Genomic DNA, 26,582 nt, shown 5'->3' with positions numbered 1-26,582 from the left:
AGACCTGCATCACTTCGGGCTTTCCTCCCACATTAAGCCAACACGCCGCGATATAAATGGAATAGAGTTAAAAGTGGCATAAAACGGTCCGGAAACCGTCATATGCGCCGGACATGTCCGATTGGGAATCTCAAATGTCCGGTCTAAAATATTGCTTACCGGACATTTAAATTTTTCTGTCCGGAAATTTTAAAAAGTATTGTCCGGACATTCTTAAATTTGACCGGACATGATCAACAGTTAGGACTGGGCAATTTCTGTCTGCAGTTGTAACACAATGAAGATTATCTACACTGACAAGCTTTGTTTGTTTTGATTGCTGTAAATACATCGTACCGACAATGATAGTCCAATCGGTCAATCACTGTAATAGGCAATAAACTGAGTTGACACTGATTAATCGAGGATTTATTACTGAGAACATCTTGTTAATTTGAGTAAAATGTGTTTAGAACTGTACAAAAATACCTTTCATCATCGATGTACCTCATTATCCTCACAATGCTACGATACGTAACCTCAGTCAAGAAGCGAAAGCGTGACGACAGCCAGTCGACCGATGCAGATCAGTCGAGCGGATCTGCCAAACCCTCAAAGTCTGAATGATCATTTTCTAAGTCGTGGCTAACGACTTTCACTTGGTTGACATACAACGAGGATTTGCAGATTTTATTGTTTTCAGTAGCCAGTCGTATATTGAATGTTGATTGACCGCCATTTTGCTTTCTGTGACGATCGATATCAAATTTGTTTGTGGTCAATAATTAAGTACAGATGAAAAAGTATTCAAATAACTATTGATATCATCGATAGTTTAGGATTTATGTTTATATTATCTGTCTTGTTTTTAAATAATCTTTAGCTTAAAAAAAACAACTTTTCCCGTGAGGTCACGTGATAACCAAATATGGGATAATAGTCTCGATCCAAATGTTACAACGCGTACACTTGAGCAGACTCATGAATATTAGTTAGACCGTTCACTACGTTGACAGATCGTTATTATAACAGAAACAAACGTATGTTTTCCATATATATCTAAAATGATATTATTTGTTATTAATTGTCCGGTGAATTAAACAATTTAAATTGAAACAATTCATAATTCATCATATTATGAATACGTAACAACTTGTAATTTGTGTGTAAAAAGTCGTACTAAAACACGCTGTTTGAAGGGGGCGTGGCATAAATGTAAATGTCCGATTGGGATTTTAAATTTTCCGGACCCAACTCACCCACTCACTGTTAATGGATTCAGCCAATCAGGGTCAAATTATAAAATTTACTTGAACTCATATCTATTTTCCTCACATCTTCATTTCTGACTGATTAGAGTGAGGGAGTTTTACACTTTTAGCAATATTCCAGCAATATCACAACGGGGGACACCAGATATGGACTTCACACATTGTACCCATGTGGGGAGTCGAACCCAGCCTTTGTCTTGACAGGCCAACACATTAACCACTCAGCTACCCCACCAACCTGACTCACTCACTCACTCACTCACTCACACACACTCTCTACAAACAACTCATAATGAGATCAATTTAACTTTCTCTGAAACAGTAAATGCTTGAATACATTATTATTAAAACAAAAATAACTTATTGCACTATATACAGTTATTTGTTGCTGATACACTGAAATACTGAACCTTAATCAAAATTAAAAACAAAACCAATTATTTCAATTTTAATTTCTACCAAGCTATTGGTTGGTTAAAATATAAAAGGGGGCGTGGGTGGCCCAGTCGACTAGGGTGCTGCATTTCGCAGTGCACAGTTTCGTCCCTTGGGCACGCTAGAAACCTATGATTGTGGGTTTGAATCCCAATTATGTTTCTAGGTTTGTCAGCACCATGCCTGTGCTCGTGGGTTTCACCAAGTGGTAATAATGGTCTAAGACCTGCATCACTTCAGGCTTTCCTCCCACATTAAGCTGACATGCCGTGATATAACTGGAATACAGTTAAAAGCGGTGTTAGGCACAACTCACTAAAATATGAAAAAGATATATACTAAAAATAGTGTGTTCCAATTATGCTTTGAACAGTATGCCAGTTATATCATGGCATGCAAACTTCATGTGGCAGGGAAGCCAAAAGTCATGCATGTCAGTGAAACCCACGAGCATGACAACAAAAGAAATTTAGGTTCGATCTGGGATTCGAACCCACAATCATAAGCAACTCTGACAGCAAGTTTCAGCAGCTTAGACTACTGGGCCACCTGTGCAGTTCATAGCTGGACTGGAAGACCTGAATGTCCACAGAATAAGTCTGGTAATGTGGCATTGTTTGGACGTTTTCTCAAAAGTATCCCAATATATCAAAATATCGATTAATGAAAATAAGATCATCATGTAGGTGTATAATCAAAATTACCAATGAAGATTAATTAATCAATTTAAATATATATGATGACACCCATTAGAGCTCCAGACAATATTTTGAGCAATTGAGTTTTTATTCTGGGGTATCTAGTCTAAATTATTTATTATATTTTTCATTGGGTAACCAATATTTATTCACTCATCTATTCATCAATCTATTGGGTTTTTCCCAAAATTAGTGATCAAGGTAAGATTTAAAAAAAAATGAAATAATGTTTCAGATGTATACTGAACTGCAAAAGAAACATCACCATGGATAGATATATGAGAAACCTTATTTGTCCAAACACTGTAAATATACTTTTAGACATATTAAAAAGATGAAACTTGGCCAAACTGATCATCAAGTTTGAAATTAAAGTGTCAAATGTTCTTAAAGTGAAACACAACTTTAGTCTCAGAGCAAATGGCATCACAAGTCAGTATCTTGAGCCCACACTCCGAGGAATGCCTGATGTAGTTCAGCTGCAGTTGTCGGCCTTGGTCGGACGTTATTCAGCCGTGTTTGAATCTCATCCCACAGGTACTCAATGGGATTTAAATCGGGACTGAGGGCAGGCCGCTGCATGGTTCTGATGCCATTCTGCTGGAGGAAGTCTCTTGTTGCTCTCGGAGTGTAGGCATGGGTGTTATCATGCTGAAACTTGTGGTTGCAGCAACATGCAAAATGAGGTATGGCGTGTGGTCTCAAGACTTGATCAATGTATCGAGCTGCTGTGACACCATTGCCTTTCCCTGGACAGATGTTCTGGAAGACCACAGGGCCGACCCTCTGCGCAAGGCCAATTCCACCCCACACCATGATGCTCTGACCACCCCACGAGTCTCTATCAACAACGTTCTCCATGGCGCGCCAGACTCTCTCTCTGCCATCTGCTGTTGAGATACAGTAACGGCTATCGTTTGAGAAGAGGACTCTTCTCCACTGCTGGTGGCACCAAATCATATTTCATTTTTCCAGACAAGGTAATGTTAAATTTTAGGAACTTTGACAAAAATTACCCAGATATTTAAATGACAACTTTTCCTGCAATGTTACTTGGGGTGACATGTCTTTTGCGGTTCAGTATATAACTGTTCTAAATATATATAGGCTTACTCGGAAAGTAAATTAGCCCGTAATTGTGTTTCAGAAATTAGCTCCTTTGAACGCGTGCTGAAAGAGCTTCCTTGGGTATTTACGCGTGCCGTTTTTATACATTTGGGTTTTTCATATAATGCATGGGTTTTTTGTACGCAAGTTAATTAATTTGGGTTTGGGATATTTTTTTGGGGGGGGGTATTTTACGCAATTATGCTGCTTAACTGTTGCTCTAGATCTGACCCATAGTAATGTCCTTGCTTTGATTAACAGATAATAGATTTCAAAGATGAGACATGGTTCACTTTGTCATTGTATATTAGATTCATCACATAATTGCTTGATCTATGTAAATCAGCTGTTTGTTGATTCCATAGGTGGCTTGACCTTTCTCCAAGGCATGTCAATAGACAAGAGACATGTTGGGGTGTTGGCTGGTACCTTTCAAACTCTCATCATACCATTCCCTATCTTAAGCCTCCAGGATTGAGATCCTGCGTCGTTTGTATTGATGACTTGACCTTTCTCCAAGACATGTCATTTAGGCAGTGAGTTCAAGGGACAACTTTGGGTGTTGGCCGGTACCTTTCAAACCCTCATCATACCATTCCCTATCTTAATCCTCCAGAAATGAGATCCTGCGCCTCAGCCAGCACACCTCATCTGGTGCGCTGTAGCTGGTCCAGAAGTCCAACATCTTCTCGTACCGTTGAGACATGGCAAAGTCACATGAGTAGTGGAGTTTTCTCAGACACACCGGGCAGAGGAAAACTGGGGACAAGTCCAACTCCTGCAGGTGGTTAGATCCGTTCATCAGGCACTTGAAGTGGACACAGTGAGACAGGCCAAACATGTGACCCATTTCATGGCACAGGTTCTTGCAGGCTCGGACCAGCAGCAAGCTGTCACTGTCGGGAAGAAACAGCAGGAGTGAGTGAGTGAGTGAGAATAAATGAGGAGGTTGAGTGAGTGGTTGTGTTTGTGAGTGAGTGACTTGTGGGCGAGTGACTGAGTGAGTGGGTGGTTAGGTGGATGTGAGTGAGTGAGAGAGTGACTGAGTGAGTGGGTGGTTAGGTGGATGTGAGTGAGTGAGAGAGTGAGTGGTTGTGTTTGTGAGTGAGTGAGTGGTTTGGTGAGTTAGTGAGTGAGTGAGTGGTTGTGTTTGTGAGCGAGTGACTGAGTGAGTGGGTGGTTAGGTGGATGTGAGTGAGTGAGAGAGTGAGTGGTTGTGTTTGTGAGTGAGTGAGTGGTTTGGTGAGTGAGTGAGTGAGTGAGTGGTTGTGTTTGTTAAAGAGTGACTGAGTGAGTGGGTGAGAGTGAATAAATGAGGAGGTTGAGTGAGTGGTTGTGTTTGAGTGAGTGACTAAGTGAGTGGGTGGGTGGCTGGTTAGGTGGATGTGAGTGAGTGAGTGGTTGTGTTTGTGAGTGAGTGAGTGGTTTGGTGAGTGAGCATTAAGGGGCTAAAACAAGGACTTGTGAATGAGGTGAAATCAAGTGTTATGTTCACGGCATTTTTTTACCGGTATAGTTAGGCTTAGACCAGTACTTCAAGTGACTGCCAGTCCCTGTGGACCGGCAAATAAAGTACCTTATAAAATCTTTGTTACTAAACAAAACAAAATATAAGCAATTTTCATATAAGTATAGTTTTTAACGAAGTCAGCTTGTCTGTTACCATTAGGATTTCCCTTGTTGAATTTTAGTGCAGGGTAATAACTTTTTGCTGTGCTTCAACGTTAAAAAGAAATTTGTAGAGATTTCGTCTCGAAATATTAAAATGAGTGAGTGAGTGAGTGAGTTCGGTTTTACGAGGCTTTTAGCAATATTCCAGCAATATCACGGCAGGGGACACCAGAAATGGGCTTCACACATTGTACCCATGTGGGGGATTCGAACCGGGGTCTTCGGCGTGATGTGCGAACGCTTTAACCATTAGGCTACCCGACCGCCCCTTATTAAAATGAAAGAGAAAATTGTGACTGAACTTTGCATAAATGACATGTAGATCACATGTGCATTGAATATGATGTTGAAAGAATTATGACCAGGTAAGTTTCATAAGTTTCATTCAGACTTACAAAAATTAGTGGGGACTGGTAATTTGCCAGTCCAACAGGACTGGCAGTTTCAAAAACCTACAGGAACACTATACTTCATTTCAACAAACAAGTAAATGGTACAGAGAAAATGTGAGGGAAAAGTTGGGGACTTTTCCGTTAGTTTGCAATCTAAAACCAATATGGGGGGCACGGGTGGCCCAGTCCTCTAAGGGGCCGCGATGTGCTGTGCAGAGTTGCATCTCTTGAGCACGCAAGAAACCTATGATTGTGGGTTCGAATCCAGGTTCACCCCGATTATGTTTGTAGGTTGTGTCAGCACCATACCCGTGCTCGTGGGTTTCACCGAAGTGGTAAACGTCTGAGACCTGCATCACTTCAGGCTTTCCTCCCACATTAAGCTGACACGCCGTGACATAACTGGAATACTGTTAAAAGCGGCGTTAAAACCCAACTCACTCACTCACTCACTAAAGCCAATATGACAACAGAAACAGAGACGTATTCATGGTTTATCTTACCCTCTGTTGTCAAACATGCTAGTTTTCTGCATCCCGAAGTTGTCAAGGTAACGAGCCAGGGAGTGCACACCGCATCGCGCAGCGCAGCTGGATACCCCGAACACAAAGTTCCAGTCTTCCTCGGGGTAGAGATCACATAGAGTGATCCCCACCACACAGATTGCATCTTTCCTTACCAGTTTCACCAGTCTACTCAACACAACCATTGCATCTACCTGCAAGGTCCTGGAATAAGCGTTCACCCGTTCAGGAACGTCCCCCTTCAGCGAAATGGGAGTGAGGACTTCCACATCCATTCCAAAGAATATATGGGAGTATGATTGTACAGCGGTGAGTATTTCTGGTGGCACCTGCTCTTCATCAATGCTGAAAGGCTGGATGTAGATTCGATGTCTCACACAGTCTGGGGTGTAGTGGGTGGATGCGAGAAAGTCATGAAATGTCTGCTCTGATTCTTTGTGTTGGCTCAACCAATCAGAAGAGCTGGGTTGGTTCATTGCTTGAAATGACTTGACATCTGAAGGGAAAAGCTATATTTAGCTGACAGCTTTAAAAGAATATGCACAAAACATAATTTTTATTCCAAAGGCCTTTAAAAAATAATTTTCAGATTTCAACCTGCCTTCCTCACTCTTCACCTGACTCACATCATTATATTTATATTTTTTATATAACTCATATACAGTCAAGTCCCGTTAATCTGACATCGATGGTTGCATATGATTTTGTCGGAGTAACGAGTATGTCGGATAAACGAAATTTAGAAGTATCAAGGTTCGTGATCGAGGATTGGACAACTACACGATAGATTAGTTTCAAACACGTAATAAAAAATCTAAAATGAATATTCATATTGTTATGTTACATTGTTGGCGGAATATGTTTTCTAATCAAGCAACCTCTAAAGTTTTACACAAAACAACTGTTACGAACTGTATGACTTATTCAAAATACTTTAAAAAGCATAGTCCGGAATGGTGTCGGATAAAGCTGATTGTCGGATTAACGAGTGTCGGATAAACAAGACTTGACTGTATGTGTTCCTTCTTATATAAAGACCTTCCAGAATTGTATGCCTCCTGTCAATCATCCTGTTGAAGATATATATTTTCTAATTTTGTGTGTGGTTGTGAGCGAGTGACTGAGTGAGTGGGTGGTGTGTTGGCTCTACAGCAGGCCTCAAAGTTGCAACTAAAACGGTCACCAATTCGACCTAAATTTCAATTTGTCTAGTCTAAAATTCAGAGGTAGCCAAATGAGTACCTAGAAAAATATCTTGTGGTGACTAAATTCTATTGCTTCACATTTGTAGACACAAAAATAGATAATAGCTGATTGTGGAAAACATGTCTGCTAATAATTGTACTCGCGTATAATTCCTCCTCAAGTCGACAATGAACAGAAATACAGAAATATTCATGTAATTAGTATCTTATTTCAGTTGACAATGCTCATTGGATAAGCAAGGATATACCTAAATAATCTAGTAACATAAATTGCATCATTGTTTGAATCACAAATAACAAAACTCAAGTACTGTTTCCCCTTATATACAATTCCAAGACTAGTGCTATGACTTGTACGTATTATAATAGTTATTTCATAAAAGATCCTTTCAAATGCTTTTGGCTACCTTCAATATTGGCTTGACTTCTTGATTTTACCACTGGCTACCTGGGAAAAAAATACTTGTAGCCATATGGCTACTTGGAAAAAACTTAAACTTTGAAGCCTGTACTGTTTACATTAGTGAGTGTGTTAGTTGGGTTTACCGAGTGAGTAAGTTTGGCCTTACACCGCTTCTGGCGTTATTTCAGCAGAAAACATCAGGAATGGGTTTCACACATTGTACTCGGGTGTGGAATAAACCAACGTCTTCGGCGTCATGGGGGCGGTCGGGTAGCCTGGTGGTTAAAGCGTTGGCTCGTCACGCCGAAGACCCCTGGTTCGATTCCCGACATGGGTACAATGTGTGAAGCCCATTGCTGGTGTCCCCCACCGTGATATTGCTGGAATATTGCTAAAAGCGGCGTAAAACCATACTCACTCACTCACTTCGGCGTCATGACCCAGTTGGGCTTAAAGTTTTGAAATACATTTCATTTATATCGAAGCGTGTCAGCATGATGTGAAAGAAGCCTGTAGACAACGGACAACTATCAGATGCAGCCATTTACCACTTTGTTGAAACCCTCTAGTTTGGGTATGGTTCTGACAAAATTTGACATATTACCAGGTTGAATCTAGGATTCATAACCTGGCAGAAGCCTCTGAGATTTGCCAGTTTAATTGACTTGTGCCGCATCATTTGATACCCAGAGACACTGCTCACAAGAAGAGTGAGTGAGTGAGTGAGGATGGTTTTACGCCGCTTTTAGCAACATTCCAGCAATATCACGGCGGGGGACACCAGAAATGGGCTTCACACATTGTACCCATGTCGGGAATCGAACCCGAGTCTTCGGCGTGACGAGCGAACACTTTAACCACTAGGCTACCTGACCGCCCCGCTCACAAGAAGAGGGGAAGTGGGGTGGCCTAATTGTTATCAAACCTTTAGCTCATCACGCCGAAGACAAGGGTTCGATACCCCACATGGGTACAATGTGTGAAGCCCATTTCTGGCGTCCCCAGCCGTGATGTTGCTAGAATATTGCTAAAAGCGGCGTAAAACCATACTCACTCACTCACTTCGGCGTCATGACCCAGTTGGGCTTAAAGTTTTGAAATACATTTCATTTATATCGAAGCGTGTCAGCATGATGTGAAAGAAGCCTGTAGACAACGGACAACTATCAGATGCAGCCGTTTACCACTTTGTTGAAACCCTCTAGTTTGGGTATGGTTCTGACAAAATTTGACATATTACCAGGTTGAATCTAGGATTCATAACCTGGCAGAAGCCTCTGAGATTTGCCAGTTTAATTGACTTGTGCCGCATCATTTGATACCCAGAGACACTGCTCACAAGAAGAGTGAGTGAGTGAGTGAGGATGGTTTTACGCCGCTTTTAGCAACATTCCAGCAATATCACGGCGGGGGACACCAGAAATGGGCTTCACACATTGTACCCATGTCGGGAATCGAACCCGAGTCTTCGGCGTGACGAGCGAACACTTTAACCACTAGGCTACCTGACCGCCCCGCTCACAAGAAGAGGGGAAGTGGGGTGGCCTAATTGTTATCAAACCTTTAGCTCATCACGCCGAAGACAAGGGTTCGATACCCCACATGGGTACAATGTGTGAAGCCCATTTCTGGCGTCCCCAGCCGTGATGTTGCTAGAATATTGCTAAAAGTGGTGTAAAACCATACTCACTCACAAGAAGGAATTATAAGGTTAAAATTCTACCAGAATCGTAACGATATAGTGATAAAGTATTGTATCCCGATACAAGGCCAACATCAAATTACAACCTCTGTATCACGATAAATACAATGAATTACATTTAACGACACATATTAGTCTAAAAACGCGAATAATAACAGATTTCAAAGGCTAAACAAAACAGTTAAAAAACCAGCTGATGCAGGTTGTTTAGTATTTCACAGTTGGCTATAAATAGCATACTATTCACAGCGCCCTCTAGCCGATATTTTTCTGCTCTGCAATATTCCATTTTTGATCTCTGAAATTCAAATACAAATTCAGGGTTGTTATTCAACTGTGAAAAGAAAGAATATCAACTTATGAAATAAAACCTCTGTATCGAGATACAAATGGTATCACACCCATAGTATCGGGATACTGCCTTATCGTGGCCCACTGTATCATTTGACCTCTAGTTACTACCTGGTATGAAGAACTTCACCAGGCTGTGTGTGTCCTGTGATCGCAGAACATAATGCTCTTCATACTTCAACTCATAGCTTCCAAACCGTCCTCGTTTTGTTCCATCGTCCATCTGATTGGAAAATATAAAAAAGGAGGTGAAAACAAACATATTTTTTTTCATTTTAAGAGGGCTATCACGGATATAACTCAAGTTTAATGTCTCAGGATAGGTTAAAATTATTCCACTTGGGACACAAACTCGATTTGAAATGGGAATGAAAAGTGCAGCCTGTTTATTACCAAAAATGGAAAAAAAAGGGTTCAATAACAAAATCCTGTCTACATTTAGTTTTCAAAAGGGGGGGGGGGAGTCCGGAACCCCTGGGCCCCACGATGAATTATCCACAATATTATGGCATGTCCATGTGTACTTAAAGAGAGAGCAAAGTCGTCTCATCAAATCTAATCATTTATATTCTTAGGTCTTCAGCAACCCATTCATGGCGTAAAAGGCAAGCGTGCTTATTGTAAGAGGCGACTAACTAGATAAGGTTTGTTGATGATGCATGTCATCGTATCCCATTGAGTGGATCGATGCTCATGATCTCAATCACTGGATTGTCTGGTCCAGCCTCGATTATTTACAGACCGCCATCATATAGCTGGAATATTGCTGAGTGTAATATTGCTGAGATCGTAAATTTTGTGGTTTATGCTGACAGCCTGAAATGTTTATATTCGACAGATATATTTTCCCAGAATTTGATTTCCCATGATTAAGGATGCATATAACACACCCATTATACGAGAATAAATAAGCCTTGTGCACATTGATCCATTGGAAGGAGTAGTATAGGTAATGGGGGTTCTGGCTCACTTCCACTGGAGCTGGATTTATATACCTATACTGCTACTACAGGAGGATTTTGTTATGCCAAAATGATTATGCGATTCAACGACAGTCATGAGATTGAGTTAAATTGGCTCCAGCTCACCACCACCTGGAGCCAATCAATGGTTCAGATGAGCCTATATAATAATGAAAATATTCTTTATTATTTTTATCGATAAAGCGATATTCAACATTTTTATTAAGTTCTTCGTTCATTTTACTAGGAGCCGAGACTATATAACTACAAAAATTGATAAGAAACAATTGATAACCGTATTTGGTTGGTTTGACATCACTGATATAATAAAAACCTTGTGGTAATTCTCTCCATTTAATAGCTTTTTCCATTATTATATATTTATGTAAGCATTTGTCTAAATGTGATCTAACGATAGTAAGCAATCTGTTTTTAATCTCCAACCAGTTCTTTGGTTTTGGCACGGAATAATTGACGCGCTTGTTGCCTCCCCTGTTCTATGAACTTTTTTTTCTCGTCTCTGCTAATACCACTGGTCTTATGAGATTTTGATCGAATCTCATGCTTCATTGCATTGTATTTGGTGAGTTCTGACAATACTAAACGAAACTCCTCCTTGGATATCTTACAGTCAGCCATTGCTGTCGAAATATGATCCTCAATGCTGCTCAACTTTGCTTCGGCGAGTATCCGAATCTTATCGTGTTTTAATGCTTTCTTTTGCAACCTACGAGAAATGAATTTTATCGATATTCCTGCCAGTCCCGAGACTCCAGCGGCTATTTCCATGCCGAGCACGATAGGCGTGGCGATTATAGTTGATAATAAACCAACACCTGCTACACCGAGTCCCATGCCAGCCGCTACAAGCGAGGTGTCAACTCCGTCCAGAGCATTCACAGCTCTGCGATACTTTTTATACAATCCAAGTCTCAACTCCCTATCCTTCTCTATTCGATGTTTTATGTCGCTTATTTGATGTAATCGAAATCCATCAACAGTATCATCGAGCGCCGGATATAAACCCATCGTGTATATTACGGTCATATAATAGTCTTTAATTGGTCTTGCTTAAATGTTTTGAGAGTATACATCAACCTTATTAAATTAATATTATACAGCAAGAATATCTTAGTAAGAGAAATGCTGTCATTTTTAATAATTTGGATACCCTCGAGGGTTGCAACGGGTGATGCTCCGATGTGAATATTACTGCAACGTTGACGCTCGTGTTTTTTTAGCCATTTAATCGATAGACCTGGTAATATTTCGAAGGCATCTTCCGGTGCATCTCCGAACAAGACTTCAATAATAAGCGTAGAAATATTAGGTATTGCACTCAAGTTAACTTTAATATCATCGAATTCAGTAACCAAATTTAAACTAACTTTTTTTACGCCCAGACGACTATATAAAATATGACCTGGGTTTTCTGGCAGGGGGGAGACTAACACACTTTTTCGTTTTGATGGGATATAAGCCGCGAGTATGATGCCACTATTTATTATCTTAGTTAAATTATGCGTTTTACCCATCATCACATAAGGTGGGGTAATGACGATATTCAGTAGCCACTCGATGTTTGCTTCGACCATAGTCCATTTATTATCATGGTTGAGAATAATATTGTACAAAGTGTTTTTATGGAGTCTACTAACGTCGACATCGCTTAAATCTCCCAGATTACCAGTGAATGTAACTTCTTTCCGCTTGTATACATTATCCTGTAAGCGTAAAGCGTATAACTTACCATCGGTACCGGGTCTACCGAATCCTTCTGTGTCTCCGAGATCAGAAAGCGCAATTGTATTACATTGTCTGAGCGTTCCAGGGCCTGATGAATCAACCATTATTTATAATATGGAGTGTCACACTTAAGTATCCTATATGTACAGGTTGGTGTTCCTTACACAGGGGAAATAACCGTCAAAGAAGAGAGGGATAATTTAGTTAAAGAAGTTAATAAAAAAGGTTCATTTGATTTCTTTAAGTTGGTGCGTACCAGCAAACCTTACTCAAGAATGTTTGATTATTTTTAAAAATAACACCATTGGTATAAAGGCTGGGAACCTTCGAGTAACGATTGGAGATGGGATATTATGAGTTTTAAGAGTGGTTTAATTTATATAGTTACAAAATTTATACAAATGAACGATACCGCAAACGCTTGGAATGAATTTCTTAATGATAAAACAGAAAATAATTTTACTAACCCAGGAGTTGTAAGATTTAATGAAACGATAAGAACTTATGTATGGGCAATTCTCGGTGCACAATCGCAAACACGAACGTCCATTATCGGTTCTGGGAGGAGCGCTTGATGCGCAAAAACAGTTTGTCGCAAACGTGGAGGATGCCATGAATTCACCAGTTGACATACCATCGTCTATAAAGCGTTATCAAGATGTATTACAGTACACTCAAATACATGTCTCCGAGTAATATGGAACTTAAGATCGGTCAAGTGATAGTCTATAATAATAAAATTGTTATTGCTACCGATCAACAAAAACCAGGTATAAATTTAGATATTAATACCGAAATAATAATGATAACTATCACGGGTGAAAAGGGAATAGTCAAGCCACAGTTATCTACTATCGCTAAAACATCTACTGACGCACAAGTGCCACCTCATATTGCGGCTAAAAATCAACAACATATCGATGAAAAAACAGCGCTTGTATGAGGTGGAGTCGCGGCTGGTTTACTCATGATTTGGTTAAATAGTTCTTAGCGAATACGTACAACAGCCCTGCAATTGCTACGATCACCCCCCACAAGTTTTGACTAAGCCAAGTGGCGGTCTTAGCTAATAAATTCAAGAGCCAGGAAACAATACTCCCTATTATACCGGGAAGTGCGGCCGCAGCTTTCTCAGCGAGCTTTCCCAGTGCTGAACCTTAAGCTTTTAAATGCTTTTTTATCCACTCTTTTATACCATCCGACGTAGGCGGTGTACTACCACCTGTACCACCTGTACCGGTTAACGCGATAGTCAAAGTCGATATAATAAATCCCAATGCGGTTAAAATACTGGCAATTGTTATTCCCTGTTCTCTGAACAATGTTTTAATTTTATCGGCCAGTGTAGTGTCATCGTTGAGGACTCGATCGATAGTTTCTCGAATTCGACTGATTTGCGAACGAAGTGCCTCTCTATTAGAAGAAGCCGCCCCGAGGCGGGCCGATCTTTCGTCTTCTAAGTAACGTAATCTTTCCGCTACGCGGCGTCTACTGAACTCATCGCCCGCCTGTTCGAGTTTTGTTTTCTCGTAAACTATATGCTTGTCGATTTCGGATATCTTGGCTATATTATTGATGAGTTCTCCCCGTATTGTTTGCATTGCCTTATCAAGACCTCGTAATTCCCTAATACTGAACTCTAAGGATGGTGAAACCTGTAACTGAGGATCATCAATGGTGGTTAAGATTTCTCCGAGTCCGTCCGAGGCCACTATCGAGGAAGCTTCCAAATTATCTGTGTTACTGAGTTCAGTACGCACAGTCTCAAGAGCCTTAGTAGTCTTCGCTGGAAGTCGTGAGTAGTCCACAAAACCTAATTTATCACGAACAAAGCCGATGCCTTTTTTAGCGGCTATCATAGACAAGGCTAGGGGCTTACGAGTACGAGAATGCATAAGGTCACGCAGTCGCAATATTCCTTTACTATCTATCATAAACTTTAATTTTTCATGACCAGTAGGGATATAATCTTTAAAGTTACCGTAATAATCTTTGACGGTTGATTCTAAAAGTTCATCGTTAAGTCTCGTGCCACCAAAGCTGGTTTCATCAGTACCCTCTTCGATTGGATTCGGGTTATCAATATCATCAAAGGTATCTAGATCAAAATCATCCATTTTCATATTAAACATAGGGTAGATGTTTTCAATATAATAACGTCTTCGCAATACGGACGCAAGTTAAACCCACAACGTAGACTTCGAGATCCATTAGGAGTCAAAGCAATTCGTCAATCTGTAACTATAACTAATAACCCTAGTACCATCGATCAGAATCAAACACTTCTGGTTCGCTTTCCTAATCTTGGGGCACACGATGTGTTAGTTCCGGGAACTGTCCGACTAGCATTTATGATTATTTTGAAGTCTACCGACATTAACAGAGAGCCCGTTCAGAACATAGGTCGTGCTATCGTTAAGAAAATCGCCATTAAAATTAGCGGTAATGAGGTTTTGAGTATCGACGATAGTGATGTATACTATTGTTACATGGATCTCTGGAGAACGGATAAAGAGCGGGAAAACTTACAGTACCAAGGTATTTGTAATCGGAACACACTGAGAAATAAGAAAGATTTGAACAGAGTGAAGTTTTAGCTCTTGATGAGAGATGTAAAAGGTGGGTGGCCACTTTTGGACTTGTTTACCAAAGCAAAGATGTGACGCCTTATATGCATATTTTGGCATACCACATCACAGATATGCTTAAAATACATGGTAATTTGGAGACATTCAGCCAACAAGGATTTGAAAAGTTAAATGACAATACAACTAAATGGTATTTTCGCTCTACTTCTCATAAGGGCAGGGAAGCTCTCAAAAAAATCATTCTGAAACAGTGAGTGAGTGAGTGAGTATGGTTTTACGCCGCTTTTAGCAATATTCCAGCAATATCACGGCGGGGGTCACCAGAAATGGGCTTCACACATTGTACCCATGTCGGGAATCGAACCCGGGTCTTCGGCGTGACGAGCGAACGCTTTAACCACTAGGCTACCCGACCGCCCCCATTCTGAAACAGAATAGGCTTGAATCCCTTGAATGTTGTAAAAGAGTTGTACTGAAGGCAAAATGCTCAGTGTGTGACAAGTGTGGTCACAATAAACGGTCATGTGGCCTGAGTGACTGAGACATAATGTAGTGGGCAATTTGTAGGAGTATATCACTACAACAGGAACTGTTTAATGCAGTATGACAGCTTAGCACTAGTGCTTCTTTGAGTGTAGATGCACTTCCTCTTCTGTCTTGTTGAGGACATACTTTGTTAAAAAAAGAATGTTATATACATTTGTGATACTTTGTCATTGTTCATCTTGAAACAAGATGAGTGATAATATTTCTGATAGGTTTTATTGGTGCAACAAGTGTAGGTACACTTTGTGATTTATTTGACCAAACCTTAGTTTATCATATCTGATAAACCTTGTTCAGGGAACTATTTTCAGTTTAAATATGTTTCAACAAGTTTTGCAACGGAGCTCCATATATTTTGTTTAACCGATTTCACTTTTTAAAAAAACACATTTTACTTATGGGCAAAGACTGTTTGTATCATTGTTTTGCCAGATTTGGAAAGCCCTATTATTTTGTGTGTAATGCTTTGAAGGCATCATTCTGTGTCAAGGTTATTTTTAAAGCCTATTAATGATTATGACGTGCTTAAACCTTGATTGGGTGAACAAGTTGTAGTTCTTCAGACATGTTTTGATATCGATTAATAGCCAAATATGACGTCTTAGCAAGGTTGTATGCACGCCAAGCTTATGTCTGTACCAGGAGATAATGTAATTTTAAAGAGACAACTCCTCAGTTCAGATGTTTCACATTCTCATGGCACTTACAAGAAGGAATATATTTTGGGATTCATTTTGCTTTTAGTTGTATCAAAATTTACCCCAAAACGTAAACTTTGAGGTGCTAGTAAAACAACTTTTTCAAATCCAGATTTGTTTGCACCTGCTGGATGAATAACTTCTGGGTGTAGTTGTAGGAATCAGAAGGAAGTGTCATGTTGAAGTAGTCACGGACATTGCACTCAGTCTATTCAAACTGTTATTGATTTTATCATTGAACCTATGAGGAAGTGTTTGAGAAATAATTTCCTTGAAAGATGTTTAGCCTAAATGACTAAAGATCAGGTCTTTATATGAAAAGGCATAGGGATATCAACCGGAATCAATACATTTTGCATCAACTCCATGTATGGTGGCATTCATTTCACTGAAATAAACGTTTACCTTACATAATAGATAAAAACTTCTCTCATTTTTACCTCACTATGGTACAGCAGACACCCACCCAACCGCTCACTCTCACTCACTCACTCATTCACACACACACACAGCCACTCAGCCACACACACACACACCGCTGAAGATAACATTGTCTTCAAGACATAAACCTTACAACCCCCAGTGACCAAATGGAACACTCCACTTCACACGAGACTGTTTCAGGTGACATGTTTTCACTTGATATTAAAATCTGAACATAATTGTAATCAAATGCCAGTACCGTACGTAATTTACGCCGACTTCGAAGCACTTATCAAACCCATAGAAAAAACTGAATGCAATAATCAAGATAATAGTTTTACGTACAAAACTCAAGAACATATTCCTTGTGGGTTTGGATATATAGTTGTAAGGTATGATGGGAAAACAAACCAGCCCGTGATTTACAGAGGTCCTGATGCAGCGGGAAAGTTCCTAGAATATCTACAAAATGAAGAGAGAATAATCAGGGAAAAAATATCGTGTAAGAAACCCATGTGTATGACGAGGGATGATTGGAAGGCCTATAAGAAGTCAACTTCTTCCTCGGTATATAACGCGGTGCCGGTAAATATATTTGCCACATCGCTTGTTTCTTTAACCAATCCTTGGCCACATCCTTTAGATACCTTAGCCGCGGTGGCTAATTTTTTTATTGCTCCTACACCTTTCCAATATCCTTGTGGGCTATAGTAAATTTTATCCATTATTAATTAATATTGATGTTTCTTTTAATACGACTTATGACTATCGTTGAATCGCATAATCATTTTGGCATAAAAAAATCCTCCTGTAGTAGCAGTATAGGTATGTAAATCCAGCTCCAGTGGAAGTGAGCCAGAACCCCCATTACCTATACTACTGAAGGGGTGCTAACTGGGATTGTTCACTAGCCAATATATTAGCAAATATCGCAGTGGTCGCGACTAGCCAATATATTAGCAAATATCGTCGTGGGTGCTTAGAAAAGCGGGGCGCTTATTACGTCCAATACGGTAAGTGTTGGTACAATGGTCAACCTATAGAGCAGTGTTCGAAATACCTTCCTGCCCGACCGTCCAAGACGGGTTGATTTCAACTCGGGCTGCCAGATTTTCAAATCCCCCTGCCCGACGGTCGGGTTATATTTCATATGTAAAAATATTCTAAATATTTCCCGATGATAAGCATTATTTACATGATGTATTCTAGGATATTAAATACAAATCTGACCTAAAAAGTGTTTGCTATTTCTTTTCTTGCATTACTTCATGTTCAATGAATTCGATTTAAAGTTTTAATTAAATTATCCTGAGAAACATATGATTATAGTGGGCAGGCAGGTTTTGGTCAGGGCTGGCAAGTATTTCAGCTAGCCAGTCCTGTGGTCTTGCTGTAAAGTTTGGGAGTTTCATACCCTGCCTAGTTCCCGTTGTAACGACTGTGTTCCCAAATATATCACCCATGAGTACCCAGAGCCAAGGTAAATTACTCATTTCAATGCCGTTTAGTTTTGCCCAGATCAGATCACATGAATATGTTGAGTCCCGTGATCAGCTGATGATATAAGTGTGACTAAGAAAATTGAGAACGAAAACACAGACGACCAACCTTAACCACGAGTCCTATGGCGTCTATCAACTTGTCATCAGACATGCGAGTAAAATTCGCCATGTCTACGTGAGGTATTTCACTGCTGCATACGTGAAGTCTGTCAATATCGTTTCTTTAGTCCTCAAAACATACATAACTTCACTTCGAAGCGTGATACAACAATCACCCTTGTTGATATAACAAGCTTCCGCCTACATTTCCAAGCTCCTCACAGCGATCGCCGAGTCGCGGAGCTCTGTCAAAGCTCCCCACTGGGACAAGTGGCTACAACCATGCTTGGAGTTGAAACTCAAAACCGGCAGACCCTCATGTTCATAAAAAAAAAGTGATGATCTGTCCTGACGTCGAAGACTCTAACCCCAGCAAAATTAGTTTCTTTTTTGCCAATTTGAATTTTTATTTTATCTCAACTATCATGTCATTGGTACAGTAAGAATTTAAGGGGAAGTTCTGTGATTTTCCGCTCGTTTATAGACTAAAATCTAGTCTCTGAAATGAACATATCGTACATAAAAAAAACAGTTGTTCAGTTATCTTAATAAAAATATAATAAAAAGGAGCCCAGTGACTCTCTTCATTTTCAGATACTGATACTTCAGTGATCTAGACTTGCCAAACATTATAGACTTACATGGGCTGTATTTGATATATATTTGTATCAGGGTCTGTAAGACAGACTAGCTCGTCTACAATTTAATGTCTTCAATTTAATCTGATAAAACAAAAAAAGAGTAAATTCCTCTGAGTAACCTGGTCAGACGTACACCTTTAATGTAACAAATAAACGTGACTACATAAAGGCGTCGCTGTGCAGAGTTGCGTCCCTTGGGCACCCCAGGAACCTATATGGTTGTGGGTTTGAATCCCGGTTCGCCCCAATTATGTTTCTAGGTTTGTCAGCACTATACCTGTGCTCGTGGGTTTCACTGAAGTGGTAAACGTCTGAGACCTGCATCACTTCGGGCTTTCCTCCCACATTAAGCTGACACGCCATGATATAACTGGAATACTGTTAAGAGCGGCTTTAAACCCAACTCACTCACTCACTCACTCATTCCACACCCCGGTGCATTGTGACTTACCACCACACCACAATCTCACATTCGGCTATTTCCGTCAATCCTGAAATAAAGACTGCCACAGGCTAATTTGCATATCACGTGACAGGACTTTTATCTTGTTTGTAAACAAAAGCGGTTATTCTGAAATCAGAACCGACTGGCCTGATGCAAACCTTTCGGTGAGCATTACATATTACATATTGTTTGGCATAATTGTATAGATATGCTGTTACAACTGCGACAGAGAGATGTATGCCGATATATCTTTATACAATAAAATGTCCGTATAGCTCTCTAAAGAGCTTCTCGATGAAAGTTAACCATTCTAATGATTCCATGATATATATCCACCTTTGAAGTGTATTTGGTTGTTCAAGGGGATATTACTTCAATTGACAACTCAAGTCTGCGGATCCACAATTATAAAGGAATAAAATGTTATATTGTGAGAGCTTCACTGGGAGCTTAGTGTTCAACACCCACATTTCAACTACCCAGATCGTTCTGGTCTACATCCATTTACCTAGCCGTCTAACCTTTTGAACATCGCATTCTCTGAGATGTTAGCCTGAGGTGTTTGCCTGGTGGAGAGGGGCCCGTGAAGATCCTGGGTAGAATGGGTCTTCAGCAACCCATGCTTGTCGTAAAAGGCTACTAATGGGATCGGGTGGTCGGGCTCGCTGACTTGGTTAATGCGTGTCATCGTATCCCAATTGCGTGGGTAGATGCTCATATTGTCAATCACTGGGTTGTCTGGTCCAGACTCGATTACTTAAAGACCGCCGTCATATAGCTGGAATATTGCTGAGTGCGGCTTTAAACAACAAATAAACAAACAAGCAAAGAATAAGTAGCAGGTCAAATATTATGTGTCAGTGCACACACGGATGTTCAGAGTTTGTCCCCGCTGATTGTGAATACGAACAGTGATGGAACCTGGCAGGAATCCAGTGTGGTCAGACAGGTATTTGGCAAGTAGATAAGACACAAATCAGGTCGTGAAAGTCATCAAATTGTCCAGGTGTCGCTCTTAAACAGGATCAGCAAGTCTTCTAGAAGACGGTCCATGAGAATATTTATGGTGATTTTTTTCAGGCTAGAGATCTCAGAGTGGGTTCGCACATTTGGTAACCTATTTGTCTTAGTTACACAGTTGTGTTTAGTAAATTCTGTATTTACAGCCCGAAATCATCATTATTTTTATTGCACTGAATCCAGCCACTGATGGATGCTTCCAGTGCTACACTAAGGCAGCAAGCAGTGGATATTAGGAGGAGGGGAGCCTGGGCGATATTAAATAAAAAAAATAAATATAAAAAAAAATTTTTTTTTAGCTTCAGCTGCAAAACCAGCTACTTTTTTAATTAAAACTATGAGCCAAAATATTTTTTAATGAAAAACAATGTGATATTTGTGGCAGAAAATTTCTTTTTTATCAATAGTCAGAACATTGATCATTATTTGCAGGAATGTTGAGAGACAATTTATTATTTTCGATAAAATCCCAAAAGGGGTGTAAAACCATACTCACTCACTATAAACAATACAAGATGAATCTTGTAAGAACATGACCGTTTGGGCAAACATTCACAAGGATTTTCACGCTGTTATTCATGTACTTGCTCGAACTTCAAGTAATATTGGACCAGGCGAGTAATGAAAAAAGACTTTACCTATCTATGAATAGTCCTGCAACATGACCGTGGTATACATTTATTTTATGAAAAAAATAATATCTAGAAACGCATGCAAAAGCAAGTCTAGCCAGCTCAAGCAAGCTCTATTCCAAAGCATAGGGATTTTTTTTTATTTTTAGAGTCAAGAAGGATATGTGTAATATCAGGTTTCAGAGACTAAATGTTAATCTATGAAGGATTCCTTGTGTTTTGAAATGCATCTTGATAGTACTGATGTGAACTACCGAGTAGCTCCAACACGTTATAGGCTCAGTCCACATAATGTTCATGATTGAAAAGGGGAGATGGGTTAAACCCAAATTAAGGCTAGAACAGCGTTTATATTCATTTTGTCAAACTGATAGAGAGGATGAATATAATGTCGCAGAAATGTCATTTTTCGATTGGCAAAGTGTGTGTACCACATTACGAATGGAAGAAAGGATGCATTAAGATCGAGATATGAAAATATTTGTAATTATGTATACACAACTTTGTCACAACATAGAGCGCGTGTTTATTATTTAATTATTTATTATTTATTAAAAAGAACGGCGGAAGCTCATACCCCCGATGGTTATATTTTCCTATTTTTTTAAAGTTTTCACGCAGTGAAAGTATTTTCGGATTTCGGATTGCGTGGATAACACTATTACTTCTCTCTTGTTCATATCCTTCATATCCGTTATTCAGTTTCTAGGTTTGTCAGCACCATACTCGTGCTCGTGTTTTTTTTCACAAGCCTTGTCGTAGAATGGTAAAATGGGTAAAATGTGATTCACTTAGGCAAACAGACAATTCATAAAATGTCCAAATATTTCAGTCATTTTACAAATCATATTTCTGTCATTTATTTTTTTAACAGACTGACTAAATACGAATTATTAAAAAGTTCAGAATGGTTTTACAACGTCATAATGAACTTGGATTAGAAGCCCAAAAATATAATAAATGTACGTTGACTATCGTTTTCAATCACTCGGTGGTGAAATTAAATTAAAAAAATTAGAGATCCGTATTAAAATAAATGGACAGATTTTTCAGTCAATTTTTAAACTATTTGAAATATTTAGGCGTTTTATAAATTGCTTATGTTGTCATTTTACAAATTCGCTGTAACATATACAAGAGATATGATAAATAATGCTCAGGCGAAATCATGCGAAAACTAAATTCGCAGAATACCAAGTAAGTGACGTATCAAAACCTCGTCACCATTACCGATGCGATCCAAAAGGATGCCTACATTTTTCATTAATTCCAAGACAAAACGGATAAAGGGAGACAATCCATGTATGCCTATTTAACAGAATCAATGTACCTACTTCATATTTTACGAATGCTTTCCTAAGTATTAGCCCGTATCAATTATATTAAGTCATAAATTTTATGAATATCTGGACAATGTACTTGCAATGCACTTATAATAGACCAAAGATTTCCAAAGTATGCGCAGAAATATCAAGTACCGGACCAAATCAATTACTTGAGTTGTTTGACTATTGAGTTGACTATTTGACTAAAGTACAGAGGCTGACTCGACCTATGTCAGCTACACAATTTCGTCCGTGCAACACACGAACCTCGTGACAACGGCGGGCGCTATTTTCATGCCAACACCTAATTCATAGTTGTGGATGAAAACTACAACATATTTTATTGCACAACACCTACGGTAATTTGTTTGTTGCTTAACGTCGCACCCAGCTCTATGAAGGCGGTTTGTAAATAACCGAGTCTGCTCCAGACATGTACAATCCAGTGATTGGCTTCATTAGCATCGATCTAGGCAATTGGGATACATGCATCAATCAAGACTGTCTCAGGGATGTGACAGGTTATCTCAGTGATATGACTGACTGTCTCAGTGATATGACAGACTGTCTCAGAGGAATGGCACACTGCCTCAGGGATATGACACTTTCTCAGAGATATGACACTGTCTCAGGGATATGACACACATTCTCATTGATATGACACTGTCTCAGGGATATGACAGACTGTCTCAGGAATGTGACACACTTTGACGGAGATATGACGGTGTCTCAGGGATATGACAAACTGTCTTAGGGACATGACACACTGTCTCAGTGAAATGGCACACTGCCTCAGGGATATGACACTTTCTCAGAGATATGACACTGTCTCAGGGATGTGACACACTTTGTCGGAAATATGACGGTGTCTCAGGGATATGACAGACTGACTCAGGGATATGACAGACTGTCTCAGTAACTTGACACTGTCTCAGGGAAATGACATACTGTCTCAGAGATATGACAGATTGTCTCAGGGATATGACACACTGTCTCAATGATATGACCGACTGTCTCAGGGATATAACCCACTGTCTCAGGGATATGACAAACTGTCTCAGTGATATGGCAGACAGTCTCAGGGAAATGACAGACTTTCTTTGGGATATGACAAACTGTCTCAGTGATATGACCGACTTTCTCTGTGATATGACAGACCGTCTCAGGGAAATGGCAGACCGTCTCAGGGATATGACCGACTGTCTCTGTGATATGACAGACCGTCTCAGGGATATGACAGACTGTCTCTGGGATATGACAGACTGTCTCTGGGATATGGCCGACTGTCTCTGTGATATGACAGACCGTCTCAGGGAAATGGCAGACCGTCTCAGGGATATGACCGACTGTCTCTGTGATATGACAGACCGTCTCAGGAATATGACAGACTGTCTCTGGGATATGACAGACTGTCTCTGGGATATGACAGACTGTCTCAGGGATATGGCCGACTGTCTCTGGGATATGACCGACTGTCTCTGGGATATGACAGACCGTCTCAGGAATATGACCGACTGTCTCTGTGATATGACACTCTGTCTCGGTGATATGACACACTGTCTGTGGGATATGACACACTGTCTCAGTGATATGACACTCTGTCTCAGTGATATGACAGTCTGTCTCAGGGATATGACAGACTGTCTCAATGATATGATAGACAGTCTCAGTAATTTGACACTGTCTCAGAGATATGACAAACTGTGTCATAGATATGACATGCTGTCTCAGAGATATGACAGACTGTCTCATAGATATGACCCACTGTCTCAGGGATATGACAGACTGTCTCAGGGATATGACCGACTGTCTCTGTCATATGACCAACTGTCTCAGTGATATGACCGGCTCTCTCGGAGGTATGACATACTGTCTCAGATATGACAGACTGTCTCGGTGATATGACAGGTTGTTTCAGATATGATCTACTGTCTCAGTGATATGACAGACTGTCTCAGGGATATAACCCACTGTTTCAAGGATATGACACACTGGCTCAGGGATATGACCGACTGTCTCAGTGATATGACACGTACAAACTGTCTCAGTGATGTGACAACACTGTCTTAGGTATATGACATACTGTCTCAGGATTTGCCATGCTATCTCAGGATTTGCCATACTATCTCAGGATTTGCCATACTGTCTCAGGATTTGACATACTATCTCAGAATTTGACATACTATCTCAGGATTTGACATACTATCTCAGGATTTGCCATACTATCTCAGGATTTGCCATACTGTCTCGGGATTTGACATACTATCTGAGAATTTGACATACTATCTCAGGATTTGACATACTATCTCAGGATTTGACATACTATCTCAGGATTTGACATACTATCTCAGGATTTGACATACTGTCTAAGGATGTGACAGTGTGTCTCAAGATTTGACATACTGTCTCAGGATTTGACATACGATCTAAGGATTTGAAATGGTGTCCCTCGATTCTGACCCTCAACCTACACAGACAGCTCCTTCCCGCACTCTACACCCATCGAGTTCGTTTGAAACATATATGGGTCACCGTGGGACGGAGAGAACGGACACTTTGCCATTTCGCCATGTGGTACTCGTGAAAACAAAATGTCGGAGTGTTGTGACAGCTGCTTTGGCCCGCGTTCCCCTCACGTGCCAAGCCGGATACCCCTTCTCCTAAGTCTTACATCCACGCCCCGCGGCCACACATTCGTGGGGTGGGGTAATATTATCTCACATACAATAGCCATTCTTTAGACGTGTACCACCATTCACCCTAACGCTGGTATGGTGCAGCCATATTCGTTGCCATGGTGAAGGTTTTTCTCGGCTTCCGGTAGGTTAACATCGTGATCCGCAAAGGCTTGTGGGAAATGGAGCATATTGCGCGTGCTTTGATCTCAGAGGCTATCAGAGTTACAGTGCCTATCACGTCGGGGTTATGGTTTAATACTATTGTCGGCATACGTGAAACGGAATTGTGAACAAGCGTTACCCAAAGGCAATAAAAGGAAACGCCATACATTCATACTTAGAGGAACAAAGTGATTTTAAGGCGTTGGTGTATGGATTTAGATTTTCGAAACATAAGAATATATTGCTTAACATTGCTAATACGACAGTCTTGGGGATTTTTAAGTTTTAATACAAAAATTTAAAACAAATAATGGATTAAAGGCGAACCATGTATGTGCAAAAATACTTAATGAGGAATTTCTGTTCATGTTGCTCTGTCATGCCGGTAGGAATTCCGGGTTAGATTTGGTTTGGTTGGTTTCGTTTGTTGTTTTACGCCGCACTCAACATTATTCCAGCTATATGACGGCGGGCTCTAAATAATAGAGTCTGGACCAGAAAAGCAAGTGATTGATATCTTGAGCATCGATCCACGCAATTGGAATCGATGACATGCTTCAACCAAGTAAGCGAGCCTGACCACCCGATCCCGTTAGGCTCCTCTTACGACAAGCATGGTCACCTTTTACGGCAAGCATGGGTTGCTGAAGGCCTATACTACCCCGGATCTTTACGGGTACCTTCGGGTTCGAACTGGCCTTCAGCAACCTATGCTGGTCGTAGGAGGCGACTTAAAGGATCGGTGATCAGGCTCACTGACTCGGACGTTGCTCATGATATCAATCATTGGATTGTCTTGTCCAGTTTCGATTACGTAATGGCCGCGCTGAAACAAAACAAAAAACACGTCTTTGCGCCCTAAGTCAATAATCAGATTTTCAGGCAGCAATGTTTCTAATATTTGAACACGAGCAAGTCCTTGAACCATGATGGTCCTTTTGGGAGATGACGGCAAAAAACCTTGCATCAACGAATTTCTTTTGAAATTCGAAATAGGGACGTGGAGTACTGTTGGATTCTTCACATGAATATAATGCATGTAGCCCATTTTTTTTATCATCCTCTGTTGCTAGAATATTGCTAGAAACGGCGAAAAAAATACTAACTTAATTTCAAAACATAAATTTTCCAAATCAGTTTAGCCACTCTTTTGTATTTTATCTAGTCTGTAATACAGACCCTGAAACAAATATATCCAATATTGCCCATGCAAGTCTATACCAGATGGCAAGTCTAGACAAGTAAAGTATCAGGAGAATGAGGAAAGACCTCGGCTCTTTTTTATAACTATAACTTAACTGTACAATGTGTTCAATTCAGAGACGAGATGATAGTTTATATTTTGTTATAAAATATCTCTAAAACGTACAGCTGCAA

General features: G+C 40.1%; 2 protein-coding genes across 2 annotated transcripts; one reads left to right on the top strand and one right to left on the bottom strand.

Annotated features, from left to right (window-relative positions):
• Nucleotides 1–1,314: 1,314 nt before the first annotated feature.
• Nucleotides 1,315–18,467, bottom strand: LOC139457668 (archaemetzincin-2-like). The gene is made up of 4 exons (XM_071239021.1): nucleotides 18,310–18,467; nucleotides 9,850–9,961; nucleotides 6,057–6,573; nucleotides 1,315–4,386 (listed from the first exon to the last, which is right to left on the bottom strand). Exons 1-4 carry the CDS (start codon nucleotides 18,370–18,372, stop codon nucleotides 4,095–4,097), a joined length of 984 nt encoding a protein of 327 aa, XP_071095122.1. The 5' UTR covers nucleotides 18,373–18,467; the 3' UTR covers nucleotides 1,315–4,094.
• Nucleotides 18,468–23,346: 4,879 nt separating this feature from the next.
• On the top strand, nucleotides 23,347–24,204 carry LOC139457197 (putative golgin subfamily A member 6-like protein 19). The gene has a single exon (XM_071238616.1). The coding sequence runs from the start codon at nucleotides 23,347–23,349 to the stop codon at nucleotides 24,202–24,204; it is 858 nt and encodes a 285-aa protein (XP_071094717.1).
• The last annotated feature ends 2,378 nt before the right edge of the window (nucleotides 24,205–26,582 follow it).

Source organism: Haliotis cracherodii, unplaced genomic scaffold (genome assembly GCF_022045235.1).
Source record: "Haliotis cracherodii isolate W230 unplaced genomic scaffold, xgHalCrac1.p SCAF_12, whole genome shotgun sequence".
NCBI classification, from domain to species: domain Eukaryota; kingdom Metazoa; phylum Mollusca; class Gastropoda; order Lepetellida; family Haliotidae; genus Haliotis; species Haliotis cracherodii.
This window is presented reverse-complemented; position numbering and strand designations above follow the sequence as displayed.